This window comes from Melanostigma gelatinosum (assembly GCF_949748355.1).
Source record: "Melanostigma gelatinosum genome assembly, chromosome: 14".
Classification (NCBI taxonomy): domain Eukaryota; kingdom Metazoa; phylum Chordata; class Actinopteri; order Perciformes; family Zoarcidae; genus Melanostigma; species Melanostigma gelatinosum.
This window is the reverse complement of record NC_136647.1, coordinates 19,965,826-19,985,638: the sequence shown is the minus strand read 5'-3', so window position 1 is coordinate 19,985,638 and position 19,813 is coordinate 19,965,826. Positions and strand designations below refer to the sequence as shown.

Here is a 19,813-nt window from a genome sequence, read left to right as displayed (position 1 = left end):
GTTATCTGTGCCACAAACAGCTGTTTCTACACGCCCACCCCCCTTCCCAGTTCATTTTAGATGCTATTCTTTGGTTTTGAAAATAGCCATCATAAAAAGCCCATCACAAGTTTTCAGTGCCCGAAGTGAGGTCTCCACATTGCTCTATTTGTCTTTCCACTCATCAGAAAAACTCAAAGGTATTGTTCAGTTCACAATGAAAGAAAAAAGAAAAAGCAGCACTTCCCCACATTTAAAAGTTGATTAAATGTGGTTTGATTTTCATCTCGTCAGCAAAATGTCTAGCGAAACCATGGCTGTGTTTACACTGTTTCTCTGTCATGAAACCAGGTGGATGTTCATAAAGACGTACGAGCTTCGCTTTGTTCACTTCCGCAAATGCTTTTTAATGGAGAAGTAACGTTAACTTCACTTTTCATAACTCTCCCTTGTGTCTGTTCCTACTTAACCTCTTTCTCCCTCTCTGTGAATCTACCTCTCTCTCTCGCTCTCTCTTTCTCTCTCTCTCTCTCATGACGTCTCTTAAGCGCCACGGCAACCTTCTCCGAGGGATTGGTTGCCAGGAGACAGGATTCGCTCCCCATTGTATGTCGACAAAGGGGGAGGGGAGGGGGGGGGGGGTTACAATCAGCAGGACCAGAGAGAATTGGAGGCCGAGGGGACCGGCACTCCACAATCATGGGTGTGTTGGAGAGGAGGTAGAAAGGCAGGGCGGGTGAGGGGGTGGGGGGTGATTGAATGGCAGTGGGGGGTATTGGGTGGAGCGCGCTGACACCCTAAATTCCTCTTGTCCATTCCTGGTCTCCCAGTAACCACGCTGGGATGTGCTGTGTCAGACACTGTGGTGGAGACTGGAGGGAAAGAGACACAGGCAGCGAGGAATAGTTATCAAGACTTTTTAATTAGCCAGCGTGCCCTCCCCCACCACACACACAGTAGGACACATTCTTACTACAGCAGCAGACACCTGTGTGTGTGTGTGTGTGTGTGTGTGTGTGTGTGTGTGTGTGTGTGTGTGTGTGTGTGTGTGTGTGTGTGTGTGTGTGTGTGTGTGTGTGTGTGTGTGTGTGTGTGTGTGTGTGTGTGTGTGTGTGTGTGTGTGTGTGTGTGTGTGTGTGTGTGTGTGCAGTCTATTTGTCATAGTTTTCCTCGCTGATGGTTTCTCTTATCAGCCCGTTACCTTAGCTTGGAGGAAGAAGACCAGTTTACTTTAGCTGTGGTGCCATTACTCTAAATAAGGACTGACGGTCGCCCTCTATAAGCCAGTGAATATATGGAGCGCTCGCTCACCGTGGCCGAGACTTTGAGCTCCGTAAGATCGTTTGTACTCGGAGTACTTGCTCCAGAGTTCACACACAGTGTATACAGTGTGTGTTGATAGCTGATAGTTACTGATTAACACTTTGAGCTGCCTTTTTACAGGATACAGAGTTATTTGTAGTGTTCTCTACGAGAAGCTATTAGCAGGGGGTGGTTTCTACAGCCAGTTATCAGCTATCATTCAGTCATCTTAAAGGGCCTTATCCAGGTTAGTTATGAGAAGGGCTTTTCTGTTTTTAATTATTCATGATCATTTGTGATTATAAAGCCCCTGAAAACCGATTTCTCAATCATCTTTTCACGATGTGTAATGGGGTCCTACATGAATACAGTTTTCTGCCAAAGTCTGAAAAGTTTGGGTTTGGCCAAATCCCAATGTCCCCCTTACGGATTTACGGACTCACGGACTTTGAGGCGCGCTCCCGCGAAGTCTGTGAGGGTTTAGGGATGTCCCACTGTCAAATCGTCATGTGTCTGAGGGCTCTCTAGCAGACATTTTGAGCCCTTTAAGAACCCTTTCCGTAAGTCAGCATGGTATGTTGACTTAGCATAAGGGAATTACCCACAAATCATTGCAATGTGACGTTAAACACGGGGTAACCAGTGGACGCATGGAGACGTAAAGACAAAGGTAAACAAAGAGGACGGATCTCGTGTGTTCAGCCTGTCATAATAAATTTACTCAGAAACATTAAGGGTTAAAGATGGAACAAAAAATAAACATGACATATTTATTAATTTATTCATCAAATATTTGATTTTGTCATTGAAGCTGTTTTGACAAAAATGAGTAAATAGATTATATCAAGTTACCTCTCATCTTGTGAGGAAAGAGTCTGAAGACGTTCAAATCAGGGAGTACAAAGTATACAATAAATACACACAATTACACATCATATTTATTGTTGTTTTCATGGTAACGTGATATGTTGCAGCAAAGTGCTGTCCCATTCCTATTTACACCATCTCAAGCCCTCAGTCTCTCACACTCACCCACTCACCAGGTGACGTCAGTAAGTCCTTGAGGGTTCAGGGTTTGAGGGTTTTGGAGGGACGTTGGGATTTGGCCTTTGTGTTTTTTCTCTGTGTGTTCTTCCCACAGATTTAAAGTGGGCGGGACTCGGCTGGAAAAATGGTGATGTCATGTACTTCCATTCACCAGGTTTTGGCAACCTTTTTAATAAAGTCTGATGACAGTTGTGGGGCTGTTTGCTCATGTTACCGTACCACTGTCAATCAGATCTGATCAAAACACACAGTCCTCATGATGCAGATGAGCTGAGTTTTGATGTTATCAACTCTTCTAAGAATAAATAGTTTTTATTTAACTTGGATGGATTTAGAAATCGCTTGTGTGGATCAATCCATGTCAGTTTACACTTTCTCCGTTATTTCTTGGGTGTTTATTTCTAATGGGACATTTTAGACGGCAGCCACTGCTTTACCTGGTCACCTGATCTTTATTAGGACTCCTTTCCGTTATTCCTACCCGACCCATTTTATTGACTTTTTATTCAAATGATTGTTTGTTTTTACTGAGCTTGTATCTCCATTTAGTGATTTGATGCCATCTGGTGAAGTGTAAAAATGTGAAAAGCGCTTTATTGCTACGGATGATGCGATAATTTAAGGGCTGGGATATGTTTGTTATATTACTAGAATGCTTTGTTGATGGTTTTTATGTTTTGACTCTACTACCTTGTAGCACATTTCTCTAACATTGACTATACAGCATATGACCAAATAAGCAACAATCAAAGTTAAGTTTATTAGAATAAAGAAGCCCACCCACTTGAAACCAGTGAGAACAAGCAAGGACAACAGCACAAATCTCTCTGGAGAAACAATCCAAACTAACAGTAAATGTGTGTTTATGGAGGGCCCAATCACTCGGAGTAAGAATAGCTTTTTATTTTCAGAGCCTTGCCTGCTTTGCTACGACTGCAGCTTTCACCTAATTATCTCATTTGCATTTAGCACAGTTCCTCTCCAAGACTTAATGCGTGCAGTGGATGGATTAAACGGGATTTCTGTCTGTTGATTGAATGTGGAATTAAGCTTAGATTACACTTGCGGTGTTTATGTTCCTTTGCCTTGGCACCGCTGTCACCTGAGCCACCACCCGGGCAGGTTTATGAGCGAACAAATCTGTTTGCCAGTGGAAGGGATGATATCCTGAAATGGCACGGGTTTTTTTCCCCCATTTGTGCGGTGCTGAAAGGAAGAGGCCTCCGGCTGAACTGTAATTCAAACAAATGCTGTCTACGGCCTCAGCGGGCCGCCATTGATTTAACAGCTACGCCAGGCAGTGTCCCCAATTGCCCGTCAGAGAAACCAGCCTCCCTGATAAACTGCTCTAGCTGAATACTTTTTCTCACAGAATGCAATTTTCTCCCCTTTTCCAAGCAACTTGTGAAGAATGCCCCGTCTCCTTCAAAGCGCTTGATGAATTGACAGCTTTCTGGCACGCAGATGCCGAGCCGTGTCCCGGTTTTTGACAGTGATAGACACGTATCTCAGTCCTCTCTCTATCGCACCCCATTTCTCTTCTGCTGAAGGCGACGGATCGCTCCCATCAAGGGCGTCTGTCACAATCTGTGGGCTGCAGCGGCCAGCGCCGACGGCTGGGGAATAAAACTATGCTTGTGCTTCGCAACCATATCAAGTGCTCACAGGCTGCGGGGCTTCAACAATGGTGGGTGTGACGGAGATTGTCACACTCTCTGCGGTGTATTTTTCATTCAGTTGTCTCTGCGCAGCCCAGAGGGGAGTGAGGTTTGAGGCTGAAACGGAGCTGATGGACATGAGATGCACGCCCGTCTAACACCGAGGGCCAAGATATAGAAACGGCCCTCACACAATTAGCTGGCAAACTCCTCTTTGTCTCAGAATCACAATCAAAAGGACTACTTTCACTTTCATCATTTAAGTCGCATACTTGATGTCCTGGTACATTTACCTTGCTCAAACTGTTTGTAGGTTAGATTGAGTGGTCCTGTAGGTTGGAAGACTCGTACGCAGTTTAATGCACCTTTAGATCTCTTTGTTTTTTGTTGTGTAGCTGCATGTACTCTCCTTTTTGTTGCGTCCTTTACGGAAACCTTGTAATCAAGGTAATCTCTTCCTGACCAGGAAGTGAAAAGAGTCTAACAAAGTGTGTACTGTTGCAAGGTTTGTCTCCTGTTTCACCAATTATCGCCGAGTCAGCTCCATCTGTCAGTTGGAGTAAAAGCTGAAAAATAAGATGCAGATGTAGCTCAGGAAAATATGATTTTTCTGGGGGGGGAAACTATTTTTATGGAGTGGAAATTGTTTAATTATCAGCAGAACATTTCAGTTCCACATGTTGGTGTAATTTGTGGTACGTGATAAGTATATTTTACACACGCCTTTTAGCAGCAACATATTGTGGGGTGTTTCTTTCTATAAAGCTGTTCTCCCCCCACTCGCTGACTGGAGGGTGGCAGGCTGTCAGAAGGATTTTAATGCGTCGAGGCAGCATGTGACAACTCCATTCTCTATGGACTGTGTTCCGTGCTGCAGCTTAACTCTTATTGAATGGAGAATCTTAACCCAGTTGATGTCACCAGGAAGTTATGTTTATACGTTCTAAGAATAAATGCTTAAGAGTCAGCTCCAGTATTGTGATGGGCCACAGTTTCTTTTTTTTATTATTATCACCCTTCCTTCAGCTACGCTGTGTTCTCATCTATCAGTGTCTCTCTTTTTTTCCGCTGTGTGATGTACAGTTCTCAGATGAGATGGAGCCATATTTATTTCATGAGTGACACATTCCCCAAATCAAAACGTTTGGCTTCTGGCTGAGAATGTTTCTGTTATTAAGCAAGTCACTGGAAGCACTCAGTCACTGAACTCAGTTCAATTAGATACAAGAGACAGAATTTGCTGCTTAATAAGATCATTCTGGCCTATATGTAGCATGGATAAACTACGCCGAGGGTAACTCACTGTGTCGCTGATTTTCTCTTCTCAAAAAAAAGTCATAGCGGGCATCATTCTGTCACTGATTCCAAGTGTTTTTAATAGTAATGTTCAAATTGTCGCCTCAGATTGTCCTGAGCTGCATTGATGTTGGTAAAGTAATCTACATTTTATCAAGCATCCCTCCTGAATGAGATTACTGCCTGGTTCAAATCCTAGGAGTATGAGATGTATGTGTGTGTGTGTGTGTGTATATATATATATATATATATATATATATATATATATATATATATATATATATATATATATATATATATATATATATATATATATATATATATATATATATATATATATATATATATATATATATATATATATATATATATATATATATATATATATAAAAGGTCTGCCCACCACCCATTAAAGCCCTATTCAGCGACGCTCTCAGCTTCACAATCAATGAGCCTCGCGGTCTGAATTCAAGGTATCTGCAGTTCTTCAAAAGCATTTAATTCAATTTCCTCAAAAAAAGTCCTTGCGTTTAAAGTGTTAAAAAAAGTGTTTGTGTGTCTGGTGGCCTTATGTTTTGAGATGTTACACACAGCACCAACAGACCTGTAGAAAGCTCTGTCACTACTGTTGTGCATTAGCTGTTGATTTTAGCTAAAACTTAAATTAACTAAATCATTTTAATTGGTTATGACATCCATACATTGTCTGTGACTTATCTGGGTTCAGGTCACATTAATTGATTTATCTTTTTCTGAATCATACAGTTGTAAACAGCTGGTATCTACTGGCAAATATGCGATATGAATGAATGTCCTTAATAAATAATTGTAGGCCTTTCTTGTCCCTTCTGGGTTTCCATCATTCTTTAATGCTTTCAATGTTGTTGTTGTTGTTGTTGTTGTTATTATTATTGCAGTGCATTAACTTCCTCTCTTTGTGCGTGTGTCTGTCCAGGTCTGGCCTCCGGTGTGGAGATCACAGCTTCGGCGCAGGGACCCATAGAGAAGGCCAGCGGTCAGAGTGTGAAGCTGGACTGCCAGTTCAGTCTGGGCCCCGAAGACTCTGGACCGCTGGATATTGAATGGAGCTTGCTGTCCTCCGACAACCAGAAAGAAGACAAAGTGGTACGTGTCGATGCTCCCCACAAACACTGGAAATGCAGTTTCACTTCTAAGATGGCTTACGATGAAACATATACTACAGTATACAAGGCAGATGTACTTCTATCGAGCATTTTCTTTTTGTGTGCCGTGTTCTCACAGACGCATAGTGGGAGCCCTTTATATTCCAGACAGTGTCTTTCCTTTCCGGCGTGGCCCTCGGCCATGGAAAGGAAGGACTACACCGCCCTACGGGATCTCCACATGCCCTCAGGGCTTTCACAGCCATAGCCACAGATTCTTGCTACTGAGCGTTCCAGTGGTGTGACCCTCTACTCCCCCACCTGTCACAAAGCCTTCTCATCCCTCTCCTCCACTCTCCTTTTATTCCCCTGTATCCTGTGGATTTAGGCTTTTTTGGCCCGGATGTTAGAAATAGGTCACAGGCTCATCATGGGGTTTCTCTTTCATCCACCCGCTGTGCTCTCTGTCCACTGACCCAGCCAGTCCTCTCATCCAGGTAGACTTCTGTGCTCCTGGTCATGTGTCATTATGGAGACACCAATTATCCTCTTCTATTTGTTTTTGACCTACTTTGTTTGTACTCTGAATCATTGACTGGAGTAGTGGAGAAGGGAGGTGGAGTTTAACATTCTATCGGTATTCTCAGTCTTGCAATGGTTGTTATGATGAAATATTGTAAATCTTCTTATTATTCATTGTCTCAGCACAGAATTGAGTGTGGGTGGATCCCCAGTTGGGCCTCTTCCTCTTCATGTCTCAACGCAGCTGTAGAAATATATAAAATGTTCCCAAATTGTTCTGGTTGCACAGTTTATTTTCTGCATCACGTGCCATTTTGCTGAGTACTATCGGCACACCCGTTAATGTTGCCAAAACCTTTGACGGAACTTAAACAGGTCGGACATCTCTCTCTGAACGTGTTTGTTCTCCTTGACCTATCAGATGTTGCTCGCTATACACACACACGCTGCCATTCGTACAGCCTTTTACCAATAAGAAGTCATGCTCGCGGCAAATTCTTTTATAATTAGCAGCATGTTAATTCCCAAGGGGCTGCTTTAATAGTTGTGACAGTGTTGAATGGGATTAGGCTGATCTGCGAGGACCAAAGCTACCAGATCAGACAAGGAGATGAGAGTGAAGGCTAAACTTTATAGCCATGGGCTCCCAGATGAGACCATGGTCAACTATTGCACGAACGGCTCGCGATGAGCAAAATCCAGGCTCGAAGGAACAGCCACTATCGGATAATACTCACAGAACTAGTCAACGGGATCACTCCTCAGTCATATAACCGGGAACTCGATGACCTGTTTTTTGCGAGCAGGGAGAGTTGTGTGGCGTGTCTTAAATGTGCAAATAATCCTCTCTTTAAGAAGTTTATTCATATTTATGAACCATGTAGTCCGGTGTCTTTGCATTGATGCAATCAGAAGTAATCTATCCTATCTGGTGGGGGACGATGGCCCCCCCTTCATCTGACCCGTCCCACATGTCATCAGGGTCCAGGTGGTGAAGCATAGCTAATGCACGTTGCTTTGTTGGGCTCGTGTGAGAGATGCCAGGCATGCCTACAGTAAGAGTCATTAGCATTTTGGCTCTCATTGCCTGGCCACAGATTAGCTGAACACAGGGTGTGCCCTGAGTGCTCACCACCACTGTGAGAACAACGAGGGGAAACAATTACCAAAACAAAATCCGAATGGTGTGAATGGGAGAGGAATTTACTCAGGAAAAAACCCCAAACATTTAAATGCATAGCTTTATCCCATATCTCACAACCCGTCTCCTTTGTCCTTCAGCTCTGCAGCAGAGCCTTCTGTTTACTGAACTCATTGCGACAGGAATTTGTGCATGTTGACAAAGTACCGGAGGATTCCTACGTGAAGCCATAGTGAAAATAGCGTTGCTTGTTTGTACAGCAGTGATGATCGCAAGTGACAATGGCCACATTCGGCTGCATTCTCTACAGCCTCAGTGTTGAAGGACGTTTGATCCATTCTCAGGTTAGTGATTCTGCTTTAACCTTGCGAGGCAGTTTTGGAGAGGAGCTGTTGCTATGAAAGCAGCGCCTCGACTCATTCAAGTTAAAAGCCTCCGTGGGAGCGCAATAGACAGTGCTGCACTTTATGCTCTGCAGGTTGTTTAGAGTACACAGGTATCGCAGCTCTCTGCTTTGCCTCTCAAATGAATGCCGCACCTCTTCCTCTTCCCTGCCTGAGCAACAGCATCACATGACGATGACCTCATCTTCACATGTGGTCCAGATGAAAGGAAGCCGGGCAAATAGAGGTCTGTTACCTTCCGCAGCACGGTCCGTCCTCTGAGAGTGGCCCGGCCAGGTGGCGATTGTTTCAGCGAGCAGTCCCACCTGTTATGAAACACAGCACACGGACAGTGGTGCTCTTTCCAGCCCCCGCCAGCTTGTCTAGTCATTCGCCCTTTTCATTTTCCCCAGGCTCTTCATGGGTTTTGTTTTTTTTCATTGGATCATGATTCTCAAGGGTATTGTGCAGTTCAGAGTTGTCTTCTTTTTTTTTTTTTTTTTGCTAGAGGCGTGCATGTGTCTAAGCACTCCCATCTGTTTGCCCGTGAAGTGGACGAAGCTCACGTGAGAGTCTCGTCTGGCTGAGCTCGGGGCAATTTCATTTCCTGTCCTGCGTGGTCTCATCTTGCGTATTGCTGTTATTGCTGCTGATGTTTTGATCTCTCTGTGAAGTTAGAGGGATAGATTTCCCTCCCCTGAGAGCCAGGTGGAATTTTAACTACGTTACCTGTTTACATGGCTAATATGAACAAGATGAGCATGGCGCCCGTTGTGAGCATGCCTGCCTTCGCAGCTCCAGAAACTAGTCTTCCAGTCTGAAATGGCGACTTGCTCGAGAGACACAGCAGAACATCCCTGACTCCGTTTCCCTTTGTTTTGCTCCTCTCGTGCTTCCTCTTCAAGTGATCTGCCTCCTTTGATGGGTTCATTATTCTTCTTCTCCTCCTGCCATGTTTAGTTTTTCCTCCTCTTCCTCTCTACCCAAGGGTATTTGCAGAGCGTATGCCTGCCGTTGATCGTGAGACAGAAAAGCCTGTTGATGACTGTCTCTATGGAAATGTGGAAGAATATGCCAGTGTCTGTGAAAGAGAATGAGATCTCTTTTCATTGTTGTTTGCTATTCTTTTCCCCTCCTTGTTCTTTTCCGTGTGCTTTTGTTTTCCCCTCCTCCATCACCCCAGCTACGAGGTTACTTGTTGGCTCCACCTGGCCTTTATTTCTAGGCATTTCCTTGCTGCTTTCAAGAGTGTGTGTGTGTGTGTGTGTGTGTGTTTACCTGTCTTGTGGGGACATAAATCTGAATACAACCAATTTACACAGTCACATTGTGGGGACTCGCCCTTTTTTGTCTGTGTGTGTATGGGGGGGGGGGGGCAGTGTGGACGACTTCACGTCGCCATAACTTGAATCATTTCATTGTAGGATGAAGACTTTGTTTGGGTTAAGGTCGGGGGAGGGTAAGGATAAGGCTGGTAGCGGTTATGGTTGGGCTAAGTCTCTAATAAATGAATGTTCTTTGTTGACACAGCAGGTGTTGATTTGGCTCCACAGTGGTCTCTTTGTTTGAACCCCCTTCTTTCTTGTTGAGCAGAGAAAGGTTAGAGCTGGGCTGCCAGACTGAAGGGCATCGCAGAGATAAAGGAGTGTTCGTTCCCTTCCCTTATATTTTGGTTGGTTCAGTGAGCAAAGCCTTATCTTTCAGAAAGCACACAACTGCCATTTCAAGGCTGTTGCTTTATTGTTTTTCTAGGAGGACTTTTAATTTTTTTGCAAACGGATAAGTCAGATACAGCAGTGCATCACATTATGTAAAGCTCTTAACTCAAACGCTCTCAAATCCAGGTGATCCTGTACTCGGGCGACAGGTCCTACGAGGATTACTACGCACCAATGACGGGCAGAGTCCACTTCAACTCAGCCGACCCCAAGAACGGCGACGCCTCCATCAACCTGATGGGGCTGAAGTCGTCGGACTCGGGCACTTACCAGTGTAAAGTGAAGAAGGCTCCCGGTATCCGAAGCAAGAAGATGCAGCTGATCGTCATGGGTGAGTGGAGCAAACGGCTGAACGCGCTCTGGAGTTAGGCGAGCTGTCCTTTTTTTTTTCTCACAGGGTAAATTCTTTCTCTCTACACAGAGCAAATGCACCAAATCACACGGACTTTGCCCTCCCTGGCTGTTTTGATGTAATCCCTTCTAAAATGGAGTGCATGACCTTCCTAGAGGCTGCAGAGCATTGCCCCCCTTTTGTGATACAATTCTGTATTCACTCTGTGATTATGTCTACAATGATGATCCTGATATTTTTTCCTGTCATCTATATTTGTGTTTAGTATTAGTCTTGTTTTTTCTTCAATCACAGCTCCCTTTTCAAATGAATTGAATGTTTGCAGATGGTTTACAATAGCTGTATTCCTAAAATATTAACTGTGTAAACAATATAAAAATGACTACACATTACTCATTTTGAAACCTTAATACAGGCAAAGGTTAACAAATAATCTGCAATATTACAAATCGTTTTCAACGTGTGCAATGTAAGCCTGCCTTTTAGAGAAATGTGGACAAAGCTCAGAGATGGAGTCACTCAGCTGGCTTTTTGCTGCACATGGTGAGAGGGGTGACACAGCAGAGTTGTACAAGTCAGATGATTCACTCCTCAGGCAAACTCACGCAGAGCGGCCTCGCTGGTCGGTCAACTGACTAAATGATGTTGAAAGTGAATCGCCTCCCGAAACCCGCCTTTCATTTGCATATGGGAAAAACAACCCAAGTGCGCCGCACCGGTCTGTCGTAGGCTGCATATTGGCTGCATATTGTGCTGTTATCGCTCTGTTATCAGAATGGTTTCTCCGTTTTAAAGATAGTGTGCGCTTCAGAAAATGGCTGCTGTTCTTGTTGACATGATATCATGTGCACAAAAGTGCCTCCCAGGAGCTCGCGTCTTTCTGGTTGAGCCGGTTGGCGCAGAGCAAACACGTTTCTCAGTAGTTGTATTGTGGCGCCACAAAGCAGCTCTCTATTAAAAGAGGTGACTGGCCACAGATAATCTGACCATTAACTGTGAATACAGCTGACACAAGAGCCACCGACAAAGCTCTTGGGGAGGCTAGTTTACATAGAAATTGATCTGACCAGAAGCAGCTTGAAAAGTGAATCACTGCCGAAGTCATCGCTGATTCACACACATGCTTGTGCTTTTCCTCCCTACAACAGCTCCCCGTTCCTCACCAGTTAGGGAGATTAACAGCCCTGCTGACTCGTTTCTCATGCTTATTTTAAAATGTTGCTTCATGTCATTGATTAAGTTTATCATTTCATCAAAGATACCTAAAATAGAAACTCACGGCATAGGTTGAGCTTGTATGGTAACTATCTTTGTTCAGTACCAGTCTACTGTGATGCACAATCAAATACCAGTTATATATATATATAGCATAATATCCATAGTTGATACATTTGTATCACATTCCCCTCATTTATGCTTTTCAAGTTTTTGTGATAAGATTTCTAAAATGTCTCCCTCCTCGGTAAGAGTAGTATCTACTTTCTAAACATCAGTTCTAGTGGTTCTTGTAGTTCTTGTATTGTTATCATACGATATGATTTCATTTAATTTGTCCATCGTATCCCTCCTAAAATGCAAATCCAGCTTTCGTTATGGTTATGCAGATGTCTTTAGCGACAGCGTGCATGAGGGAGAGAGATAGCTCGAGGCTTCAGGAGCTGACGGGCTGCTAGCTATTGACCCAAGGGGCATGGGGGTGTTCTTAGCAAGGAAACATTGACAAGGAGAGGGGAGGACATCTTGCCTGCTCTGCATTTTACCTTCAGGTTGATCTTGTCATAAGGTGGATGGTCCCGGGAGACGTGCGTGCGTATGTGTGCACAAACATAAACACACCAAGTTATACATCGGGTGTTGCTGTGGCTTGTCACATATGCAGGTATGCACACGTGCCGGCCCCCCCCTCCCCCCGCAGTGTGCATGGTGTCCCGGTGCTGTACTGGAGGTAGCATAGCATCCCTCGTTGTGTATTCTCCTCTGGTTGCACCGGGACATTGAAGTTAACACGAGGAGAGTACCCACCTGTAGCCCAGCACTGCATGTCAGCAGCTCTCACCGCTGTTTCTGACTAGGCCCCGCCTTTACTCTCAACAGCCAATCATTTTAGCTCTGCCTGCCTGAAGTCCAGGCGATCCTCATCACATCCAGGGTTTAACGGCCACGAGTCGCTTATGTTTTCATTTTATCATTCAACTATCAGCAGTCGCTCCTTGAAGGTGGGCGCCTTCTGAATGCAACGAATACCACAATGTAGCAATGCCGTTCTTCTTATCTCTTCCACAAGATAGCCTTGTGCAGCGCATAAATCCCAATTCATTGTTCATTTTAAAGAGCCACGGTAGCCGTACGGCTCTGTGCTCCTCCAGCCTCAGTCACCTTCCTCTTTGACCTCATCTTTCAAACAAATAAATCTGCTCATCGGACAGCGGCCCTAATGACAGGAGCTGCATGTTGCAGCCCGCGGACGGATGCGCCGAGTTGACTTTCACCTTTTAAAAGATGTCAAAATGTCATAACTCTCTGACATTTACTGTGAGTGGTGCAACACAACTGCAGCAAAGAGCAGGCCGGTGAGTTAGGAGCTGCTCGGCCTTGGCGCCCATCACTCCACCATCTGTCCATCGGCGCTCGCTTCATTTTTGCTCTCTCTCAGCTCTCCCTTTTGCCCCCTCCATCCTGACCCCCTGTGTGTTTATTAGATTAGTAGGAGCACTCGTTACCGTCAGTCTGCTGTTAATACTTACGGTTCTGCCTGCTAAGCTTCCCCCTCCCGCCTGACACCTGGTTCAGCTCTGGAGAGACCCACTCCAGGGTTTGTTGTTGTTGCAGAACGCATTATTACCACACCAGGATGTCGGCTTTCTGTCAGTGAGCACACAGCACGGACTTGAATTGTGGCCTCAGAAACGTTGTTTTTTTCCCTCCCTCCCTTTTTCTCCCTCGGCCTGCTGGGCGAGGGAGGGCGTTTCATTGGACTCGGCCTGCTTTTAATTTGAAGCTCTGTTTGTTTTTGAATCCCCCCCCTCTCCTATCCAGCCAGCGCTCTGACCGACCGAGGAGTGATCTTTGGGCTTGAAGAAACAAAAGCCTGGCCTCCATCCTTAACCCTGAGCCCTACGTGCACGGGCATGTTTGTGTTCTGCGACTCCCTTCTTCCTCGTGGTTATCCTGAGCGACAGCTCCTTTAATGACAGCAGCTGTATCAATTACTCTGATTGCTGCTGTCGTTACACTGATGACTGCTGAGCAAGGGAGGGAAGGAACTTTAGGAAGACACAATACACAGATGCACAACTTGTCCACAACAGATCGTAGAATAACCGGGTTGGAGGCAGCAGGCAGGGGGACCGTTTTGTTCTGAGCTAATGCCAGGTGGCCACCTGGTCGTGTCTGTTGTTTTTCCCCTCTCTCAAACACTCTCCTCCATCCCTTCTCTCTCCATAGTGAAGCCATCCAAGCCCAGGTGCTACGCCGAAGGCCCCATGCAGGAAGGCAAAGACATTGTGCTGAGGTGCAAATCTACCGAGGGCACCAACCCCCTGCAGTACAGCTGGGAGAAGACCAGCGACGGCAAGCTGCTGCCCAGCTCCGCTGTGATGGGTAATGGCCTCTCTCACAAGCACTCCCAAACAAATAGAAATACGTGTTTAGGTCACGCACACGGGTCCTCTCTCTGTTTTCCACGGTTACCTCTTCATTGATGTGTTCTTTGCCCTCACTCCAGATCCAGTGGGAGGCACCATTAACGTGAGGAACGCATCTGCCAGCTCATCTGGCACCTACCGCTGCACTGCTACCAACCGCGTTGGCACTGAGGACTGTGTACTGTATCTCAACGTGACGCCTCGTGAGTGCCCAACTAACATCACCTTGATGCACCGACGTGCATTCAGTCGGTTTCACAGTTCAACCTGTAGCTCTGCTGTCTGAGGGTCAGCTGGATAATGTATTAGTACAGTTTGCAGTACTCTATACACACAAGTATGATATGGAACCCTTTCTTCCAAGTCGGTGTTCTTACTCCTAGCATTTGATCCTTCCAGTAAGACTACGGTTATGTATCCAGGTGGCCAAAATAGATCTATTATACATATTAACAATAGTGTATCTTGAGGTAATGTCGACAACAAGAGCTAGCGTCATGCTAGCTGCTCTGTGAAGCTGTACGTGGGCACAGCGGCACTTAAATGCTCAGCAGGAAACATCAGCATGCTTTTAGCAGGTATAATGTGTACAGAGTTAGCTTTCAGTTTAATATGCTAGTATTTGCGACCTGAAAACACAAACTGCGGCTGAGACAGATGGGGAAACTAATGACAGTGTGCAGTCAAGATGCAGTTATATCCACGTACACCGCTGATCAGGCGGGTCATTAAAAATTCAGATTCATAGCGGATGGTTTGCGGTCGTATGAAATATAACAACATTAATGAGCTAAATATTAACCACATTTTCTAAAATGTGAACGGAGCATAACTGCTGTCCACAGCTGAGAGACGCTGCGTCGATTACGCACATGGAGCAGCAGCGGGACTTTGGTGGTTATTTTAGTTCAAAGTTTAGTTGTTTCCTCTGTCAAGTTTATAACCACAGTTAGTTTTGCTGCTTAAATGTCCCACAGTATTTGGTGCATTGACTCTGCTGTGTGCCTGGAAACGTTTACAATGACTCAGTTCAGCATCACTGAAGTCTAATCATTAACGTAAATCATTGGAGAAAACACTTGTACATCAATACAATATATCATTTAAGAAGGCAGCATAGCCACCAGGAAGTAGTAGAGGGGAAGTTAAATGTCCATGCGAGTCTATAAAGCTGAGAAAATACTTGGTGGCTGGGTGGCGTGTGAATGATTTATGCCGAGATTCAGATTCAGGTTAGAGCCGATCAGCGCATCACTAGTTTTCAGGTGTTTGGTTATGGACCAAAGTATTGTAACAACCAACACTGAATAAATATATCCAATTTAGTGTAATTATATAAAAGTAAAACCAGCAAATTCTCATATTTGAGAGGCTGGAACCATCAAATGTTTTGCATTTTTGCTTGAAAAATGAAAGAAGCCGAAGATCAGTTATGTCCAAAATTCCCTCAACAAATACATGATGACTGCAATAACAATTCAACTAATTTATCACAGCTAAACTTAGCGCTGAGAAGAGGGCCGCGTTAGAACACTGCCACTCGTCTCGATGAAGACCTTCTGAAGATCCCATTGCAGTTAGAAAGAGTGCACGTTTGATTCTGTGTCTGAGGAAAAGGCTTCAGGATTCAGGCAGAGTCAGCTTCCTGAGTAGTAGAAGCCGTGGTACCACACGCTGCGACAGCGCTGTCAAACAAACAAGCAAGTGCTGCAGCTGGAGCATCATATAGGAGGGGCATGGATGCTCAACTGTTGGATTTTCTCCCCGAATTACATTTACCAAACCTTCAAACCCTTTTTTTTCTCCTCTTGTCCAGCCCCCAACACTCCAGGCATCATCGCAGGAGCCATAATTGCCGTGCTCCTGATCCTCCTCATCATCGCCTTCATCCTCTTCTGCTGTTGCCGTGCCCGTCACAGGAAGAAGTACGAGAAGGAAATCTGCAACGAGATAAGGTACATTCACTGAAAACATCAATGGCACTGGCTCACAGATGCACAAAGCTCCCAATTGATGGAAGAATATTTTGTAACACTCTGTGGTCTCTGCTATATGATGACAAATGTGTCTCTGGTTGTATAATACTGGATTAAATGTAGGCATCAAAAATGCCATAGGTTACATGTGGTAATTACTCACAGCTCGCCATGTAGTTTGACCTGTGGTCATCACTCACTCACTCTCACACACACATACACCACACACACACCACACACACACACACACATCTCCAATAGCCTCAACAACCATGAAAATGTTTTTTCTCCATCAGCGGGTTTTTTTTTTTTTTTACCCCATCTCAAATAAACAGCTGGGGTAATCAGTTTGAAAGCTTTGTTTGCTCTGTGGCTCCTGTGTCATGTCTGCTGCTGGCTGCCCCCCCCCACCATCCTACTCCCCATCCAGCCCACGAGCTCTGTACAACCCCTGGGCTTACTATCACTCTGCTGCGGACTGAATCTGACTGAGACTACAATGTGACACTCGCGCTGTAGGACAAAGAGGATTAGACCACTGGTCCTGTCTCGTATACACAGACACACACACACACACACACTGGAACGCCACAGCATGGAGCTGAGGACTAAACAAGCCGCAGCCCCTCGGGCTCCGTTTGATTGAGCATTTAACTGGATTATTGCTGCTTATTAGTTGTTAATGTGGTGGCAGAGGAAGCAGAGGGCATAGCTGTACTTGGTTGCTCAGCTCAATCTCTACAGGCTATTACACAGTCAGTGTGGCTGAGCACTGCAGACATTGCCCCAACCAATCAAACGGGCCAACTCTAATTGTTTGTCCCTCTTTATTGAGTCGAGTCATGTTTCGCTCTTGAAATGACTCATGTATTCATTGTTTTCCTCACTGTGTAAGCGCCAGACATTCCAGACTTCGATACCTGTGTCAGCCAACTTTATTCTGATTTATAGCACCTTCCATAATCCTGTTCCACATTCAAACTCTGACTTGACTCTTGCGCTAGCTTGTGAAAGTGAGTTTACGGTCTTATCGTATTGTCTAAATGTGCTGCTGTCTGTTTCCTCTCAGAGAGGATGTGCCCCCTCCGCAGAGTCGCGTCTCAACGGCGCGCAGCTTCACCGTGGGCAGCCAGCGCTCCTCCCTGGGCTCCATGTCGCCCTCCAACATGCACGAGTACGCCCTGAAGCCCCAGTACGACAAGATTCCCTCGTCAGAGGACTTTGAGAGGCCTCCGAGCCACACCCCTCTGCCCCCGCCCACCGCTGCCAGGATGGCCGGCCCCAACCTCAGCCGCATGGGGGCCATCCCCGTCATGATCCCTGCCCAGAACAGGGAGGGCTCCATCGTCTAGCCTGTCCTCTTCTCGAGGAGGGGCCGTGCAACGAGGGGGAGTCAGCGGCGGAAGGGAGTAGTACACAAGCCAACGAAGACGGAGCTGGGATGGGCTGACTCGCCTGACTTTTAGCTCCTATGTAGTATACTCCTCTTATGAAGGCGCTACTGAGAAGAGCAATTGAGTTGTACTGGAATCAATACAGAGCACATTAACTTTTTATCAAATACAAAAACAAAACTTCTATGAATTTAACTTCCTGGACTTTCTCACTGAAAAATGAAATGGTGTGGATATAAAGCAGAATGGTCAATATACAAATTATATTGTACATAAGTGAATGCATGTTTTTTTTATAGACTGCCCTTGCTGTCGAGACATTCTATGTTCAAAACAGACCCAGGCCCCTGCGTGTGTGTGTGTGTGTGTTTGTGTGTGTTTGTGTGAGAGAGAGAGAGAATCGGAGTATGTCGGAGGTTCAGGCCACCACATCTTGTGATTGGGTGGATTACTGCCTCTTGACCGAGCTTAAGAAAACAATAAAAGAGCGGCCAGCCCTCCTTTGTAGAGGTATAAATAAGGGGGGCAGCTGGACAGCAGGGTTCACTGAGCAATCCGCTTTGATTGTGTTTGACCATCAACAGGCCTCCCCCACACACACTAGCAGGACAAGAGCACCGAGTCTTAATTTATCATCGGTAGCATCACCCCCCCCCCACACTCAGATGCCCGGCATATGTAATCCTCCTCATTTACAGTCTCATTACAAGGAGCCAATATCTTGATTAACCTTCTCTCTGTGGTCAGTATGAAACCTTTCATGGCTTCTGTAGCGGTAATTGGACTTTTCAATGAAGGATGTGAAGCCTGGCTACATGAAGAAAGTGGCCACAAAGGGGAACAAATGAGAAAAGCCGCTGCATGCGGAATTGTGCCGCTCTGATTCCGCTTTACAAGCACTTCGGTTTGAGCTCATTGTGCAGTCTCAGCGCTGGATAATATAAATGTTCAGACAGTCAGTGTAAGTAAGTTGCCATAGGTCAGTCCATGCCGTTTGTGGGTTATTCTACTCTTAAACTGTGCCCATTCTTCCACTGTTTGCAAAAATGTTTGGAAGTCCAACATCTCATGTTGTCTGCTTAAAAAAAACAAAAAACGCAAACCCCGTATGAATACTTGGAGTGGTCAAACTGTTAGTTTTTGCTCCGTCGCCTTATTCTACTCTTTACTGCAGCCTTACACACCTCCCCTCAGCTCACCTCAGCAAAGCCCTCACAGCTGGATTCTAATAACTTCTATTGTGCCTTTGAGTTGTGTCGTAGCGCCTACGCCATTGTGCGCTGCGCAGTGTGCAGTAGCATCATCCTGGATGGCCATCATAGCCCACAGCCACTAGAACAATATAATAATCAGTACACGGTGACCCTATCGATTGCTTTCCGTTGCCTCGTCACTTCACGTCCAGCATGTCCCACACTGCATACAAATTCCCCCATAGCTTAACAAAAACTCCAACACTGTCTTAACGCTTTGATTTTGTATTCCAAAACATGAAGTCATGGTTCTTTTTTATTTTTTATGATTCAAGATGAAGTAAATTGATGTGCTTTAAAAAAAAACACCATTTCTGGTTCTGGCTGTGTATAAATATCCAGTTGAAGTAACCCTATGTAATCACAACACAGTTGAATGATGTAAAGATGGTGTATATGTGATGCTCTGCCGTGCTGTGCTTGGCAGGTCTATATCTAAAACAAGAGGCGCAGCGTGGGTCTCTAGTTAGTGCAGTGTAAATGCTCCCTTGTATGATTGGAGATGTTTGCCATTGTGTGAGTGGGTGCACTGTAAGTCTTTGTGTGGATTCTGGGATCTAAGGGGAGGTGACAGATGTTGGAACATCTCGGCCCCTGTACTTCCTGGCAGATTTGTTGTCGCACCTATTTTCTAACACCAAGGAAAGCGAGACCCGGACCTGCCTAGACAAAGAAATTACATCCGTCAGTTCCTCTTAAACTCTATTTTGTGTGTCTGTTTGTGTGAGAAAGTGTATTGTACATGAAGGCAGTTTGCTGTCAGGATGGGCCCCTGTAGAATTCTAGTTGGACTTTCACCTGCTGACAAACTGTACAGAGCTCTCAGGGGACGGTGTGTCCTTCTGTGCTGAGAACATTAACTACTAACCATATTAACTGTAGCTTTGAAATCTGCGAACTAATATTGTATGAAGAACTCCTTTGAGGTTTACACTCTGTGTGAAAACCCTTTTATTTTAATTTTTTTTGTGTGTGTATTTTTTTTTGTGCTGTATTTTTGAATAATAAAAGTCTATGAAATCAA

The 19,813-nt window shown here is 45.1% G+C and overlaps 1 protein-coding gene across 1 annotated transcript in view; it reads left to right on the top strand.

The window, feature by feature from the left end:
* cxadr (CXADR Ig-like cell adhesion molecule) overlaps nucleotides 1-19,813 on the top strand; it is a 36,661-nt gene extending 16,848 nt beyond the window's left edge. The window contains exons 2-7 of the mRNA XM_079283959.1: nucleotides 6,238-6,407; nucleotides 10,297-10,501; nucleotides 13,967-14,122; nucleotides 14,247-14,369; nucleotides 15,983-16,121; nucleotides 17,212-19,813. Coding sequence (XP_079140085.1) covers nucleotides 6,238-6,407; nucleotides 10,297-10,501; nucleotides 13,967-14,122; nucleotides 14,247-14,369; nucleotides 15,983-16,121; nucleotides 17,212-17,494 — 1,076 coding nt within the window. The 3' untranslated portion in view covers nucleotides 17,495-19,813. The remainder of the gene's footprint in view (nucleotides 1-6,237; nucleotides 6,408-10,296; nucleotides 10,502-13,966; nucleotides 14,123-14,246; nucleotides 14,370-15,982; nucleotides 16,122-17,211) is intronic.